Here is a 17115-nt window from a genome sequence, read left to right as displayed (position 1 = left end):
TTATATACATATTTGTATCACTGTAGCCCACTGTAAAATGTATCTTCTTGAACAATACTTACACATCACCAATGATGATGCTAACGTGAGCTTGTGTGGAGGGGAGGAGGGCGCCACTGGTTCTCTGTAGGCACATAGCAATGTGAGCTGAGCTGTGATTGGTCTACTTTTGTGGGGAAAGAGATACAAGTTTTGTATAGGGGGCAAAGATCCTGTTATGCCACTGATTGTTCCACTTAGTTTACACACTCCTAACAGTTCTCCATAGCAAAATTTACAAATGTGCACCAAAACAGTTTGCATTTTTGTTTACGAACCAAAGAACCACTTTTAGTCTTATTTGGCACCATTTTCATGTAGTGTGCTGTGAAGAGACAGACAGAGATACAGACACACCCTGCTATAGGCATATTTTGGTGCCATATACATTTATTTTATTTATTTAGCTTTTATACAACCAAATTAGTCTCACAGAGATTCAAAATGGCAATGCAAACATGAACATACAGACAATTAATAAAAAAAATATAAATAAAAAACATATCCATACATTGAAGGCAGGTAAGATGCTTTGTAATTGTGCTGCAGACTATGGGACAACATTTTCATTTTGATCATTTTGATCATCAAATTCATTTAATTGCATAAGTCCATGCGGTTCCTGAAACTCATTCCATACCAAAGGAACTCTGTGATGCCGATCTACAGCTTCTACTGTAGATCTGCCATTTTTAAAATGTTTGAATATTTCTTAAAATGTTTGAAACCTTTCACCGACTGTAATGATATGTCCAGAATTGGGACACCAGGGTTAATGATCCTTTATTTCTGCAGTGAGTGTAGTTTTTTGGCCAGTACGGTTCATCTCTGTAACCAGCTTTGGTGACGGTTTGGTCCAAATTTAATTCACAATGAGCAGTTTTTCGGCAACCAACAATTCATTATTAAGACATCCACTGTCGGACAAGATCCAGTTTGCTTGATATTAGATTTGACTGATAGCCTCGTCTAAGTCTAAATTTGCCACTGTGATTTGCCTTTGGGTACAACTTGGTCATTGCCCATGTGAAGAGAGAAGAAGTTCTGTCTAACTGATTTGATAGGCAAAGTAAACCAAAACAAACCCATTTTGCATATTATTTATAGGCATTTTTTTGTACTGCAAGTGCTGCAGCAAAAAAAAGAGAAAGAACAAAGTTAAATAAAATACTAACAAATAAAATAAAAAGACTATAGGACCTTCAAAATAAAAGTCACATGTTTGAGGATTTTACTGTCAGGATATTTTGCCAATGAATTGGTTGCTTATAGCTTTGGATTAAGCAAAGTTAGCTAGTTAGTGTTATATAGTGATATTACTTGATTTGAGTGGTATTAATTAATATGTTTAGTCCAAAGTGTCACCCCCCTTCCATAGGAGGATATAGTATAGTCACAAGCAGAGATTGTGTGTTTTCCTTCACTGGCTTCTGGAGTTTTCAAGTTACAGTGGGTTTATATATATGAATATCAAATATCTAAATATTGAATCACGTAAAAACTGTCAGGGATGCACATAAAAGCCAAGTTAAAATGACCCCATAAGTGTTTCAATGTGAAAATAAATTAGTTTATTTTTAAATGTGGCATAATTGACTTAACCCTTTAAGGCCGGGAGGGGAACACGTGTCATTTTAAGATTTCTTTGGCTATTCAAAAAATGTGTGTGTGTGTGTGTGTGTGTGTGTGTGTGTGTGTGTGTGTGTGTGTGTGTGTGTGTGTGTGTGTGTGTGTGTGTGTGTGTGTGTGTGTGTGTGTGTGTGTGTGTGTGTGTGTGTGTGTGTGTGTGTGTGTGTGTGTGTGTGTGTGTGTGTGTGTGTGTGTGCCTTTATTTGACATGACAGTAGGCTACTAAATTGTTTTTCTATGTGCTCTAGTATGTGACTATTTACCCAGTTGTTTAGGGTTCATGTCATTTACTCTAATCAGGAACTTTTCAAATTGTTCTGAAAAGAGCATCTGCTAAATGCCTAAATTGTAAAAGTAAGTGTGTCCTCCATGCCATGTCTGATGCTGAGGTTTCCTCAAGCCGTTTCAGGCCTGCTGCTGGGTTATTGCTGCTGGAGCTTGCTGCTTTGTAGCTATCACACCTTAACCTTGTTTTAAGTGACTGACCGTCTTCTGCATGCTCATGGCGCTGCATCTCTTGCGTTTTTCCAACTGATTTAGAAGATGTATGTACTGTACCCGTAAAACACTTTCAGTATGTAAAGCCTGTTGAGTTGTATTAATGCCTTTTTACTATAAGTGTCCTCACTTGAAGAGGTGCCAAACTAGACAGATAGTTAACATTGAGTCAGGAATGAGGTAACACATGAATAGGTTTTTGGTTCTTTACTCCTCTTCTCTTTTATACTGTAGTTGTAAAACTGTAACACAAATACAAATATCCCATGCTCAAAACATTAAATAAAACGGGTACAGTACAAATATTTATGCAAAGAAATGCACTGAATTCAAACATACAGAGCACATGGTCTAGTTAACAAGCTGCAGTAAGGCACTTACTCAAAAATACACAAAATGTAGAATCTTTACAGGGATGACATAGAAACATACGTTTGTCAATGCAATCACAATACATCAACATAAAGTGCAGTATTTGAAACATATGCCTCTTCAAACTTAGAATTTGAAGAGGCATATGTCTTCAGAGCTTCACAGAGAGAAAGGGTGAACTGCATTCCAGCTCAACATGGCTACAATTAAATTAGATGCAGGTGTGATAGGCTTCTTATACTGGACAAACCTTCCACTAGAGGGCGCTCAATACAATGAATTTAAAACAAACTATATGAAATACCAGTACAATTCAGCATTGCCATATGAACCACCAACTGACATGCTTCTCATATAGGCCAACCCAGGTGCTCATCAGGGATGGCATGGCAAGTCCATCACTATGGTATTTACTGGGAAAATAATACAACATTACTTCATATACAAATCAAAGACTAAAGGTACATATATTATACATCAAACAACAAACCACGACTGGTTTTGTTGCCTCGTCGTCGCTCAGTGGTCCTTCTGGCCGATCTACACAGTCACAGGCTTTTTTCTGTTCTGGCCCCACAGTGGTGGAATGAACTCCCCACTGATGTCAGGACAGCAGAGTCACTGCCCATCTTTCGCCGCAGGCTGAAAACCCACCTCTTCAGGAAACACTATCCTTCCTCTTCGTCTAGCCTACTTGTTGTTAACTAGTTGTACGAATTCTTGTTGTATTTTATTGGATCTTGTTTATTCGATACACTTATTTGTTTTAGCTCTTGCTCATTTGATTTTCCTATTTTGTCTCATCTGTTTATGAAAGTACATGTAGGTAGCTGATATATTGCACTTTTACTTGCTTGTTTTAGAAGAGAATGCACTTAATACTTCTGGTGATTAGTAGTTTGGTTCCCTACCTATGTTGAATGCACTTGTCGTAAGTCGCTTTGGATAAAAGCATCTGCTAAATGACTGTAATGTAATGTATTGTAGAAAGTTCTTATTTAACATGCTTCACAAATTAAATATCTCTCAATTTAGAAAATCCATTTAGTATAGTAGAAAAAAACACTTTATCCCCTGTCCAATTCTGTACAACTCAAAATGTAAAGATTATCATGGATCAAAAAAAGTATTTTGGAGAAAAAATCCTATCCTATATAGATATCACAAAATAATCTAACCATTAAATATAAAAGAGATTCATAGGAAGCGCTCGAGGGAGAGGTCCTCATTCATGCCTCCATGGGTTGACAGACTGTGAATGAAATATCCATCTGCTTTCACTCTGAAGGAGTCTAGAGTCCAAATCACCACCTCTTTGAGATTTCCTAACTTGTTCAATAACTATGCATCACAGGCCAGCTTCCATAAAAGGTCTAGCAGCTGGAGATTTGATGTCCTTGCGTCTAATGGCACTCATGTGCTCTATAACCATTTTCTGTTGCAATTTCTGCCGTGACGTTTTCTGCAGTGACGTTCTGCAGTGACTGACAGTTTGGTCTAAATTTAATTCACACTGAGCAGTCTCTCAGCAACCAACAATTCATTGCTGAGGCGTCCACTGTCCGACACCATCCAGTTTGTTTAATATTAGAGTTTACTGATGGCCCTGTCTAAGTCTAAATTTGCCACTGTGATTTGCCTTTCAGTAAGTGATTTAGGTGGGGCAAATTAAACTAAAACAAACCAATTTTGAATTTATATAATACATTTATATTTATTTATATACATTTTAGTACAAAAAACATACAGTAAAATACTAAAATAAAATACAAACACCGTATTTACATCCTACGAGTTAAGATGAGTAAATGCATGGGACAAAATTTCACGTATGTTCAAATATACTGTACAATGACAAAAAAAAATACCCCAATGGACTGAGCATCAAATTATTATAATTATTAAATGACATGTCTGCTCTTTATTTCTCTCTCTGGAAAGACAACTTACTAAGTAACGCTGATGTACACTATTTGCTCATCGTATTTGCTTTTTGGAACATCCTGCCTTTAAACAGACAGTAACTCAGTTGTCTTTGCCTGCAGTGTAGCGCTGTCTATCACAACAGGGACAGGTCTGTATGTGTGTCTGTGTCCAGTGCTAATCTGGACACACAAACAGTTGAACGGAAACTTTGTATGTACGCTGCCAGTAGACCACAGAACATCCACTATTTTCTTTCAACAAGTTTTATCCTTTCAACATGTTTTATGTAACTTTACTTTTATAATGGAAGTCAAAGGCACCTTGATCGCACTGAAACCTTAGCCAAATTTGGAGGCATACATCATCGTCATAGACGACTGACATGATCACCGATGTCACCAAGAAGTCCCCAGGACCAGGAGGGTTTTCTGACGCAAGGACCCTAATGCACATGCTCTCTAGGCCCCCTTGCGATAGGAGAGAGATACTTCCGGGGGAGTATGCGCTGTGTGAGCAACTTTGATTGAAATGAGTGGGCAGGGATTTTCTGTGCCCTCTCTAGTTCTTCCATAGCTGTCATGAATGGATGTCACAGGCTGGTCACATAAAGTCTGAGATCCACATTAGAGCCACACCGTTTCTATGTGGATCCTGGGATCCACATAATTTTCTGGTTCTTCTTCTCTGATTCTACTTTTTCAGGTGGGATGTTGTAGAATTTGTTGTAGAAAGAACTACCTTGTACAGATGACAATGAGGTGCTTCATCTGGCATATATGACTTCCACTATAACATTTAAGTTAAATATTTAAAGAAAAATATAAAACATATGTTTTTGTGGAAGAAAATGTGTCGTGGTACTGACTTGGCCTGACACACACACACACACACACACACACACACACACACACACACACACACACACACACACACACACACACACACACACACACACACACACACACACACACACACACACACACACACACACACACACACTCTGAGGAATTATTGTTCTCTGTGACTCCTGAGCCATCTGGCTTGTTTGTGTTGATAGCCTGCTGCGCTGTTAACTGTTGGCAAAGGACTCGGATGCACCAGTACTGCTAGATGTTGCACCTGAAGTCACGTTGTAACCATCTGATATAAAAGAGAAGAGAACATGACATGTTCAGTACAGCAATGGAACAAGTGATGCATGAGGGAAGATAACATCTTAAAAGATATACTGTACCAGACATAAGACGAGCCAGACACCAGCTCATTTTGTTACACTTTCTTCACTAGATTCTTGTTAAATGCAGGAAATGTTTTCTATATTTTGTCCTTCAGAAACTATAAAACCAAAATTACTGAATGATTGTTAGCATTGTTATTTTCTGGCTGCACTTGCCCAATGCCCGTTGATGTGAACAAGGAATAAAAAATGAAATCTTTCAGTTGAAGTGCCAATTTTCCTCACACTGACATGTGCCAGAGGTAGAAAAGTCAGTTTCAATGACCTTTCAGAAGTAAGTGATTATAACAGACTAGATGTTCAGGCTGCTACACAGCCTTCAAATCCAGCCCTAAATTGCAGTCCGCCCTCCCGCTCGATCACCCACCCTCTAGGCAATTTTAATATAGGATATCATACCTCGTCCTCTTCTCAAATTCCGGAAGAAGCCCTGACTTGTTGACAAGGTTTCGGGGATGCTCTGAAAGGAAAACCAAATATACAGATATTTGAGATGCGACTGATGCACTGTTCACCACAGAATTGTGATTCAAAGTCGAAACAACTCTTACCCTTGTAGCTGAACCAGAACTTGAGACAAATGGCTTTATTTTAATTCCTGATCGAATCTGAAATACAATCAGAAAAGTGAGATTAGAAATGAATACATCTAAAGCCCTGAAATAAATAGAGGTTATCATTCTCCTCGCCGCGTAAAGTAACAAGGGCAATATTCAATGACGGGTGACAATTTATTTATTTTATTTGACCAAAGCCTCCACAATAGCAGTGTTTGGAAGCCAAGATTGCCATGGTGAGCTCCTTAGCAGTGAGGATGCTCACTGTGCCAGTTCAGCAATCACAATGTACTTTAAGTTTAGATCAGTGGTTCTCTAAATTTTTCAACTGTTTCAATGTCAAGGACTCCTAAATGAATATGTATGTGACCGCGGACCCCCATCTGAAAATATTTGGTGACAGGGACCACCATACATAATTTATGTTGTTAAAATATTTCACATTCCATAAGTTTAACTATTTTTCAAGATTTCTTTGAAAATAGCAGATGTACAAACTCACTCCAGCACACAAACGCATGCAATGAGCTTGTAGATCTGGTATTTTCAAATAGCCGATGTGCAGTATAAAGTATAGGGTTGAAGTGGTTAAACAGAATTTCATGCTATATTAACAAAGTTTGCTGGGGACCCCCATGAAACCCCCTTAAGGACCCCTGGGGGCCCCCGGTCCCTACTTTAAGAACCACTGCTTTAGATTGTGCAGATCAGTGAGATAAAACAGAAGAATGCCAGCCCTCACGGAAGTGTCTTTCAGGTACTTTTTAAATAGACACAAGCAGCACGCAAACACATGCAATGATCTTATCACGCTGAGGAAGTGTGTGTGCTGCCTGTGCATATTGTGAAAAAAAAAAATACCTGAAAGACACTTCCCGGGAGTACTGCATCAAAAATCTATTTTCAATTGAGAATGGATTTTGAATTGAATCTTGACCCCAATAATACTTCTTTTTTTTTATCATTAGGTACTGAAATAGTCACCCTTGTGGTTCTGTTAAAAAAAAAAAAGGCCGGGCATGTGGTAAAAATATGTAGTGTAAAGGCTTTCAGAAAGCCATTCATTGCAATGTTCCATACACATACAGTATGTACTCACATTTTTGTCCAGCAGTGTTCCAAACACCAATATGAAGAATCCCTGTTTAAAAATACATTGAGATCATTTAAAATGGCCTCATGCCGCTGTTACCATGTGTACTGACATATATCAAAATATCATAATGATGTATTTACTGAGTAATATACTGTATGTGCTGTATAAATAAACGTCTGTAGCTTAGGAAATTAGTATTTGAGAGGTTAGAATTAAGTACAAACACAAAACTGTGTTTGTACTTTGTACTTTATGGTTTGAATAACACATGGTGTTATTCAAACCATAAACGTTACTCCATATTCATAAGTTGTACATTACTCCATAATATTAAATGCTCTGTATCAAATACCTGTAGTGAATTAAAGAGTGCAAACACAATATGGATTCCTTTGTCGTGTGGAGAAACCATGGTTCCTACTCCCAGACCCCAAGTAGTTCCGAAAAAAGGCGTTAGCACAGCCAAACTTCTAGCGATGGTCACCAGGACATGCCGCTCTTCAGACCGCGACGATTCTCCTACTGTTCTGCTTCTCAACATTTTGTATATCACCACAATGAGGATCAAGAGGTTTGTGGCCACTACCATGAGGGCTGGGATGACAAACGCTAACAGTGCCTTGGAGAGGTCCCAGTTCAGCCAGCAGACCCCGTTTCTTCGGATATAATTCTTATTGGGTGCAGTTACGGCTATGGTTATAATGGCGATGATGAGAGGTGCTCCGTAGCCTAGAGAGAAAGCAATAGCTAGCATACTTTTTTTAGACAAATTCCCCAGGACGACTACTGTGCGATAGAACAACAACAAAGCTGATGCCAGCATCCAAAAGAACAGGGCCAGATAGAAAAAATGGATAAAGAAAGTTGCCGCAGTGCATGCTGGTACGTTGTCTGTCTCTGGCTCTGAAATGGCTGCTCCGATAATAAACCAAATGTCTGCAATCAGGAGTGACACAGCAATGTTGACGATGGACACATGTCGTAAGTAGGAGGTGGTGTTCCTTCTTATTTTTCTCCAGATGACCGTTTCAATAATGAGACATATGACCAAGCAACCAATGGATATGCCCACTCCAATGTAGGTTATGAAGTCCAGAATGACTAGAAATTCCTTGTCAAACGGAATAAAGGGCGACATGAGGATAGAGAAGGAGGTGAGATGGTTGCAGTTGCATGTCACAGTTCCATTAGCATGACTCACCAACACACATCCCTCACTGTCCCATGCGCCAAGACCACTGAAGAGACTAAAGTTCCAGAAGACGCACTGAGGGTTTCCCAGAGTCTCATTGCCCAGAGTCTCATTAAAAATATCAAAGGTGAATGACACATTGTTGATAGTGGCTTCAGTCTTGACTAGAACCACATTTCCATTGATGACAGTGGAATTTGTGTCATTGTTGGTGGGGTTTCTTGCGGGAAGGACATTATGCATTGAGGCAAATATCACAGTGGTGATTGCACTGCGAGGAATGTTAGATACTGGTATGTCTATCTCAACAGATGAATTCAGATCATTGTTATAGGTGTCAGTGAATGTGGTTTTGTTCAAGGTAATGAGCGGTGTTTGAATTACAAAAGCGTCACTGGTAAGGTTACCGGTTATTGTTTCCATAGCATTCAATAAGTTTGAGCTGTCACTTTGAGGTTGAGCAGCGGCACTTCTTGTATCTGAAGTTTTGCTTTTGGTGGAGTTATCATTTAAAAATATCCATGACTCTCTTGTTGCATCAGATATGAGGATATCTACAATTTTCAGGGTATCCTGAAAAACAAGGAAAAAATACCTTTTACATCCAAATGTTATGTTTTGAAGAGGTTTTTCTAGTTGGTATTGTTCAGCCAGATATGCGAAAACAAGCAATTCTATCATTACAATACAAAACTGTGTAAACGGACTATATCTGCATCAACACAGTCATATTCACAGCTTTGGCCATTTATCATACATAACACACAGAGACCAATTCTCCATGAATGGCTTTACTTTTAGACTTTTAATTAGTTTTGTCCAGTTATTAAAACATTACCCAACTTACCTGAATATAAATAAAGTCAACATTGTCCAAACATAACATTGTCCAAACATAATTGTGTAGTATGAAGAATTGTTTTTGTAAATTAATCTGTTCTCCATGGACTATTTCTGGCCATACGTTTCAAATCTTTTTTTTTTTTTACAGATGGTGAATATATGAATATTTTATTTGTCACATTTAAAAAAACAAATGTCTTTGTTATAGGTACAAAATACTGTCTACTACTTTACCTACCGTCATTAGTTTTTTATCCAGTGGAATAAATGTCTTTGCCACATTACTCAGTGTGTCAACGATGCGGCCAATGTTCGCAGGAGATTTAACCACTCTCTCAGTGTTGTTGGCAGTGAGCTCGCGGAGCTGTTCCAGAAACCCTGAAATGATCGTGTCATTCAGATTCTGAAATATAAAAGTTAGTAGTTGTATAAGTTGTATCTGTAGTGACAGCTATGCAGTTAACACCTTGTCACAAATATCTGAAATGTCATGAATATTTGCCACTGTTATAGTTATCCTGCCCGCTACACATCGTAATGTCTATATCTGTGACAGAGTACTGCGATCACTTTTCATTATTACTTAATCATTTTTATGTATCTGTCTGTGTCTGTCTCTGAACAAAGAGTGATTTGATTCTTAATGAAACCTTTGTGAGAATTCTCCGTACATGGGCACATATTTACAAATTCAGAGCAACAGCACGACTTGCTCCTCTCATGGATTCCCAGAACTCAGGGTTAATGCCACCTCCTGAGCAGGGCCCAAATTAGATTCTGAGAACCTTATCTGAAACCGAGGTGTAGGGTTTGGAAACAAATCCAGAACCTGTGAAATACTTTAACATGGCACGGTTCGCTTAGTTCTTGTAGTCAAAAAGAGCCATATGTGAAGGGTGAGGTCACAGATGGTGCTAAACAAAATCTTGCATCTGGTCAGTAATATGTCCTTTGTAAAAGGCAACTTTAAACCATCAATCAAGATGTTGCATAGCACGAAATGGTGCGGTCAGGGTTTGACTGTTTACTTTATTAGTTACAGTGTACCTATTCTGCATCTACACGGTTACCACAAATAACACAGTTCATCATCTACAGCCAAAGGTGATCTTTTGGCATTTCACTTTTTGGTTTCTCCTTTATTTAGACAGGAGAGTGTAGAGAGACAAACCAAAGGGCAGAGAGAGAGATGGTACATGCAAGGAGTTGGATTTGTACTTGTGACTCACAAGGACTGAGCCAACAGACACCCTGCTTTAACTTATTTTAATGGAATGTTTTTTCCCCACAATTGCTGTATCTGCAATGAATGCCTTGTACTGTATACTGTATGATTAAGGCTACATCTACATTATTGAATGGCTTAGATTATGTACCTGCCTTTTAATGTTAAGTGTGTGAGACCACTGTTGGCCTCAACAACTTGAACTTGATTTGATACTGTATTCCCAATTTTAACACCCCAAACATGTCATAATATACATAATACATGAGCAATTGACTAGATGTTACCAGAGACAGAAGAAACAGGTCATCAATCACTTTCAGGATGCAGTTGTCTTGTATATCCCAGTTTCCATCTGCTTTACAAACAGCTGTCTTCTCTCCCACTTCATCATCTTTGCAACCTGGTTTAGCTACTTGCCCAACAGTTCCACTACCGAAAATGGGATGATTTTGACAGACTGAGGAGAGAAATAAAAGTTTGTATTTGACTATGGCACTGAACTCTCAAAAGGTCAAGATGATTTTAATTCATAGTTTTGTGGAAAGTGGTCTCTGTTATGCCACAAAGTAATTTATATTCCAGTCCCTTTTTTTCTGAGTTCATGTGTCATGCAATTCCATGCTTTTAAGGGAAATGTCAAAACAGAATGCATCTTTGATCAGTGTGATTGTTTGGTTGAAGCTACCTGTTTAAAGACAATTACTCTCATTGTTTTCATTTGCTGTGTAATACGATACCTGGATTCTGAATTGGTTTTCTTGTAGTTGCTGGAGTTGTTGGAGTTGCAGTTGTTGGATTCTGATTAGTTATTGGATTTCTTGTAGTTGCTGCAGTTGCTGGAGTTGGAGTTGATGGATTCGGAACAATTGTTGTATTTCCCTCTGCTGTTGAAGGAGCTGGAGTTGTTGCACTTGTTGGAGTTGCTGGAGTTGTAGTTGTTGAAGGAGCTGGAGTTGTTGAATTTGTTGGAGTTGGAGTTGTTGAATTTGTTGTTGTCAGAATTGTTGAAGTCGGAAGAGTTGTCAGAGTTGCTGTTACTGTACAAAGAAAAGTGTACAAGTGTTATATGTTGTATAGTAGAGGGTGTACCAAACATACACCATTGAAAGTGCATTATCAAGAAAGTAAAAAGTATTTTTTCAAGAATAGTTTTATTAATAGTTTTTTGGAGAGTGGTCTCTGTGGTTATGCCACAGACTTGGTGACAACAATGATAATAAAAAAAAAAAGATTGTCTTATAATTTTGCAACCAAACACAGTATAATTCTTCCCTTCCCTTATTATGTTGTATTTCTCTCCCAGCTCTAAGGATATCCCTTCACCTAAAGCAGTTATTTCTGAGTCTGAGAAAGAGGTTCCTAACTTTGATTACCTCTGCCGTATCCCTAATCTGTATAGGAAAGATGGTGTGCACCTAAACAGCAATGGCACTAAAATACTGTGGGACAATTTCATTAAATTCATTGCTTTTAATCCTTGATATGAAGCGTGGCGCGATCCGATTTTGATTGATTGAAATTTTTATTAGGCAAAAGAATGTAAAACAACACAGTTACATTTATAATGCGTTGTCTAAAGCATTATAAATCCATACTTTCTCTGTGTAGTCCTACACTTGTATTATGGCTCAATGGGCTGTCATCTCCGTGACAACAGCTCATTGAGGAGTCGGCAGGTTGTTCATTGGGGTCATTGAGAGTTCAGAGCGCCCACTTTTACTTTTAATGTTTTTTGCACCATTTTTTAGGCTACGTCACAGCCATGCACCGTAGCTTTTCCTCCCGCACAGAACCGCAATATTAGCGTCCAGACAGTCCAGTCCTGTATTAGTTAAACATGATAAAACAGATTGTTAGAGTGAGCGAGCCTGCTCGGCGATGGGGCTGTTTATTGCGAACGCGGCCTCCGCCCAAGTGGAGCATACTATGAAACTCTGCTCTCAGTGGCTGCGTTTACATGGACAGGTTTATTCCACTTCAATTCGGAATGAATGCTCATTCAGAATAGAAATGCTCATGTAAACGCATCGGTATGGCCATACCGGTCTGATCCGAATGAAATTTCTTTCGGGTTTGAAGGGCTGGTATATACCGATAGAATCGGGCTACATTGCCCATGTAAACGCACTGGTATCAGACTGGTATACATTTGTTCTTTTGCGCATGTGTCATTGGCTAGCGCGGTGACAAGCCATGTGGAGTCTGGCGCTCCAAGCCCAAGTCGCAGACGCCCGTAGTTCTCCGCCGACCGGCTCCTCCTCCGGGTCAGCAGCAAATATAACAGGAGCTGATTTTGCTGCATTAAACTCATCAATAGCAGACCAATGGCCGTAGCCAGGATGCGGTGTGCTTCCATTATCAAACCTTCTCTCTACCTTCTCTCTCTTAACTTGTTTTATTGTCTCTCTTCTCTTCTTCCTCATTTACCTATATAGCTGGCAGCTTTGATTGATTGTGAGCTGTGGCTTGTTATTATTTCTCTCTGGCAGCCGTGACTTAATTGTTATTATTCATTACCAAGGCTGCCAGAGGTAAATAATAAATATGTTTACCTGTCAAACACCCCCGCCCCCTCCCCCTCCCCCCGTCCCCCTCCCCCAACCTGGCCCGAAGCACTCTGCGCATGACCAGAGTTCTATTCCGAATGAATGCTTTGCTCATGTAAACGATTGAGGAACAGGAAAACTTTTATTCAGGTGCCATGTAAACAGTTGGGTATACATTTCTATTCGGAATGAGTTCATTCTGAATGAATAAATATTGTGCATGTAAACGCACCCACTGTGTCTGTGCAACCACCAATATTACAAGCAACTCGCTTATAATAAGCGGACACGGCAGCACTGCTGCTGATCTGAATTGCACCCTGGTTGACTTTTGAAACGTTTGTTTCATAAAGGGAGAGAGAGAGAAATACAGAGAAATTGAGAATTATTTAATGTCAATCATTAGCGTCCTGTCTCGGTCTCGCGCATATATCACGGGAGCCTTTCACGTTTTCGTGAGACGTTTGGAATAAAAACAAATGTATGTATTGGGTCGGGATCACATCGTGGTGAAATATCTTGCACTCAGTGAACCCCTGTCGCCGACCAATCAATCGTGCGAGAATCACAACGATATATTTAGCCCGATTTCAAGAGGGAAACTCGTGCAATGTGAAATGCTTAACGATCTGTTCACTCGCCGACCATTTCAAATATCGTACAGTGTGTAGAGGTCTTTACTGTACCAAATTGGCATTTAAGAATCGAAAAGGGCTTGGGATAATTCACTTAAATATTAGAAGTCTAGTAGTCCTTAATTTAGATTTTTGTAGTTTTACTTGTCAAACTAATCCTGACATTTCGTTGTTAGGTGAGACGTGGCTCAAAAAGGGAACCAGGGGCTCTAAAGTGGCTCTTTTAAACTACAATGTATTTAGAGCAGACAGATCAGTAGTCCAGGTGGGGTGTGTATTTATACTAAATCTAGTCAGTCTTCTACACTTTTAAATGCTGTCTCACATCCCAAGTGCTTTGAGTGGCTTTCTCTGAAGGTTCAGTTTGGAATGACATTCATGGGTATCTACAGACACCCATCTGCTGACTGAATGAATGAATGAATCTTTATTTGTCACTCTCTCCATGTACTTACATACATACAATAATGAAATATCGTTCCCCCTCAGTCACTAGCAGTGTAACATAAAAACATAAAACATCAAGCCTATCTAAAAACTTAAAAGACCCAGACTAAAACAGCATACAACCATAAAAACAGCATAGACAAACATTTAAAAAACCCAATACTGTATGTATTGACGTGCAATTCATCTAGAAAAAAGCTACCAACACAGCAGGTCAGTAGGTATGGTAGGTAAAGTGCCATGGTGCAATCCAGCATAGTCTTAGTAAAGTGCTGTTATGCATTTCAAAAGTGCAATATCACATCATGTCCAGTCAAGCACAATCGCATCATTTTAGGTCAGTAGGCCTGGGGGGGGGGGGGGGATTGGCAGGGGGCGCAGTTCATTGACAGTCCTTACTGCACTCGGGAAGAAGCTATTTTGCATTCTGCTTGTTCGAGCCTTGATGCTCCTATACCTCTTCCCAGAGGGTAGGAGGGCAAACAGGCCATGGGAAGGGTGATGGAGGTCCCTTATAATGCTGGTGGCTCTTCGTGTACAGCGCTCAACATAGAGCTCCACCAAGGAGGGAACAGAGGCACCAATGATCCTCCCAGCTGTCTTCACCACCAGGTTCAGCCAATGTTTCTCCTCTGCCTTGCAGCTGCCGAACCAGGAGGTGAAGCTGTAAGTCAGGATGGACTCAATGGTGCCCCTGTAGAAGGTGGTGAGGAGAGGAGTAGGAAGGCCTGCCTTTTTGAGCCTCCGGAGGGGGTATAGCCTCTGCTGGGCCTTTTTGATGATGGCCGTGGTGTTAGTAGTGGAGGTCAGGTCGTCTGCCAGATGAACCCCCAGGAACTTGATGTTATTTACCCTTGCCACAGGGGCGCCACCGATGGTCAGCGGTGGGTGATGGCAGATCCTGGATCTCCTGAAGTCGACCACCATCTCCTTTGTTTTGTCCACATTCAGGGAGAGGTTGTGTGAACTGCAGGTGGGTAGGTGTTCTCTTTCTCTAGATGCGACAACGTGAGATGGAGTATAGTTGAGACAGCGTTGTCTGTGGAGCGATTGGCTCTATATGCAAACTGTAGTGGATCGAGTTTTGCAGGGAGGCTGCCCTTGATGTGCTGTAAGACAAGCCGCTCAAAACACTTCATCACTACAGGTGTAAGGGCCACAGGTCGGAAGTCATTTAAACCGGCAGGATTTTACTTTTTAGGCACTGGAACGATGGTCGCGCTCTTAAGGCAAGTGGGCACAACTGCCTGGCTGAGCGAGATATTAAAGATGTCTGAAAAAACATCCTTCAACTGCTCTGCACACTCCTTTACCACACGCCCAGGAATGTTGTCTGGTCCCGCCGCCTTGCGTGGGTTGACGCTGGCGAAGGCCCTTTTTACTCCAGCTGCTGACAGCTGTAGCACCTGCTCACTGGGGCGTGGTGGGGGAATCTGTGCCTCAATGGTGTTATTAACCTCAAAACGTGCAAAAAACGTGACTCAGGTTCTATTGACACCTTAAGTGTCATACATACTGTCCGTAAGAACCGTGGAACATAGGGACTGGAGGGGGAGACAGATTCGTCACGTTTGTCTGTCAAATTATTCTCTAATTTTCTATCCGTCCACCTGTGGACTGAACTCAACCCGACGTGCATTCACCGTACGTTAGCCAGAAGTACTCATGGCGACCTTTGGGCAGTAGTGAGAAAAACATTTCCCTCTGTCTGGTCCCTCTTTACAGATATACATAACCAAATGGACCCAGCCGTTCCTTAAACACACACATAAATAATATAGCACAGTGAAGTAGGGGAGTTGTATACAAAAGGTTTTGTATTCAACGATTGTTTTTGTCTAGTTGGACTCAACTCAGGTTTAGTGACTTTTATTGTTTTCTGCTCAGTAACGGGACAACTTCGGGACAACTTGCCCAGCTAGCCTACATGAAGTGTAGCCAGATTTTGGCAATACTTTCATTATATATATATATATATATATATATATATATATATATCGTAAATTTTGACATGTACAGTAGCACATAACCCTACAGTATGTTTCAGGGAAGAAAAAACGTAATCATACCTGTGGGTGATGATGTTGCACACTGAGCAAGACCTGTTGAACAGAATTCCTTAGCTTAGATTAACTGATGCTTCAGTTTTCATGACTCTAGCCATGGCAATCTAGTCTGCAGTTTTTTTGTTCCTGTTTTAAACGAGAGCTTCCGGGAACTCTATACATTGATATCTTGTTTGGGACCAATCTGTTGGAAAGCTGGACTGAACAACATTGGCTAAAAATATCTGCATTATTATAAGTCAACAGTGGCAATACATCTAAATCGGTGGTTCTCAAACTTTTTCATACCAAGGAGGACCCCCAAATGTATTTGGTCGCGGACCCCCATCTTACATTTTGTGTGCCAGGGACAACCATACAAGATTTGTGTTGTTAAAATGTTTCAAAAATATTCACAAATTGTCATTTAACGATTTTCTCACAACATGTCACATCATGATGCGTTGTGAGCTTGTAGATTGGCTATTTTAAAATGGTCAGAACCCCTTCCAGGACCCCCCAACCAATGATAAACAATTTAAAAATGGCTTCTCTTCGGGCACATTCGTTCAATCAGTGGTCAAGGAATAGTATAAATAAATCATTAAATGTTCTTACCTGGAGTTAGATTTACATCTGTTATGGTTAAACTCCCAGAGATCAAGACAGGGAAGGAGAAATTCACCAGCATGTCCCTGATAGCATCTATCAAACCCACTGATGCAGTGGCAACAGGGATGTCCACTTTAAGCTCAATACGTATTTCTGACAGGTTTCCTATTAAAGAGAAAAAGAACACATACATTCTACATTTGAAAATTGTTT

At 40.0% G+C, this 17115-nt stretch overlaps 2 protein-coding genes and 2 long non-coding RNA genes across 4 annotated transcripts in view; 1 reads left to right on the top strand and 3 right to left on the bottom strand.

Annotated features, from left to right (window-relative positions):
• Positions 1 to 3519: 3519 nt before the first annotated feature.
• LOC311063667 overlaps positions 3520 to 17115 on the top strand; it is a 44770-nt gene continuing 31174 nt past the window's right edge. Inside the window, exon 1 of the long non-coding RNA XR_014602628.1 lies at positions 3520 to 3590. This is a non-coding gene — a long non-coding RNA (uncharacterized lncRNA). The remainder of the gene's footprint in view (positions 3591 to 17115) is intronic.
• LOC311063664 (adhesion G-protein coupled receptor F1-like) overlaps positions 5358 to 17115 on the bottom strand; it is a 32775-nt gene continuing 21017 nt past the window's right edge. The window contains exons 15-17 of the mRNA XM_084083194.1: positions 6253 to 6275; positions 6101 to 6161; positions 5358 to 5604 (exon numbers count right to left, since the gene is read on the bottom strand). Coding sequence (XP_083939320.1) covers positions 5534 to 5604; positions 6101 to 6161; positions 6253 to 6275 — 155 coding nt within the window. The 3' untranslated portion in view covers positions 5358 to 5533. The remainder of the gene's footprint in view (positions 5605 to 6100; positions 6162 to 6252; positions 6276 to 17115) is intronic.
• On the bottom strand, positions 7528 to 9038 carry LOC311063666 (adhesion G-protein coupled receptor F1-like). The gene has a single exon (XM_084083196.1). It carries the CDS (start codon positions 8967 to 8969, stop codon positions 7647 to 7649), a length of 1323 nt encoding a protein of 440 aa, XP_083939322.1. The 5' UTR covers positions 8970 to 9038; the 3' UTR covers positions 7528 to 7646.
• Positions 9658 to 11555, bottom strand: LOC311063668. Its single transcript, XR_014602629.1, has 3 exons — positions 11355 to 11555; positions 10902 to 11074; positions 9658 to 9792 (listed from the first exon to the last, which is right to left on the bottom strand). It is a non-coding gene; the product is annotated as an uncharacterized lncRNA (long non-coding RNA).

This window comes from Gymnoscopelus microlampas (genome assembly GCF_963454915.1).
Source record: "Gymnoscopelus microlampas genome assembly, chromosome: 16".
Classification (NCBI taxonomy): Eukaryota; Metazoa; Chordata; class Actinopteri; order Myctophiformes; family Myctophidae; genus Gymnoscopelus; species Gymnoscopelus microlampas.
The sequence above is the reverse complement of the archived record's forward strand: the minus strand, read 5'-3'. Positions and strand labels throughout refer to the sequence as shown.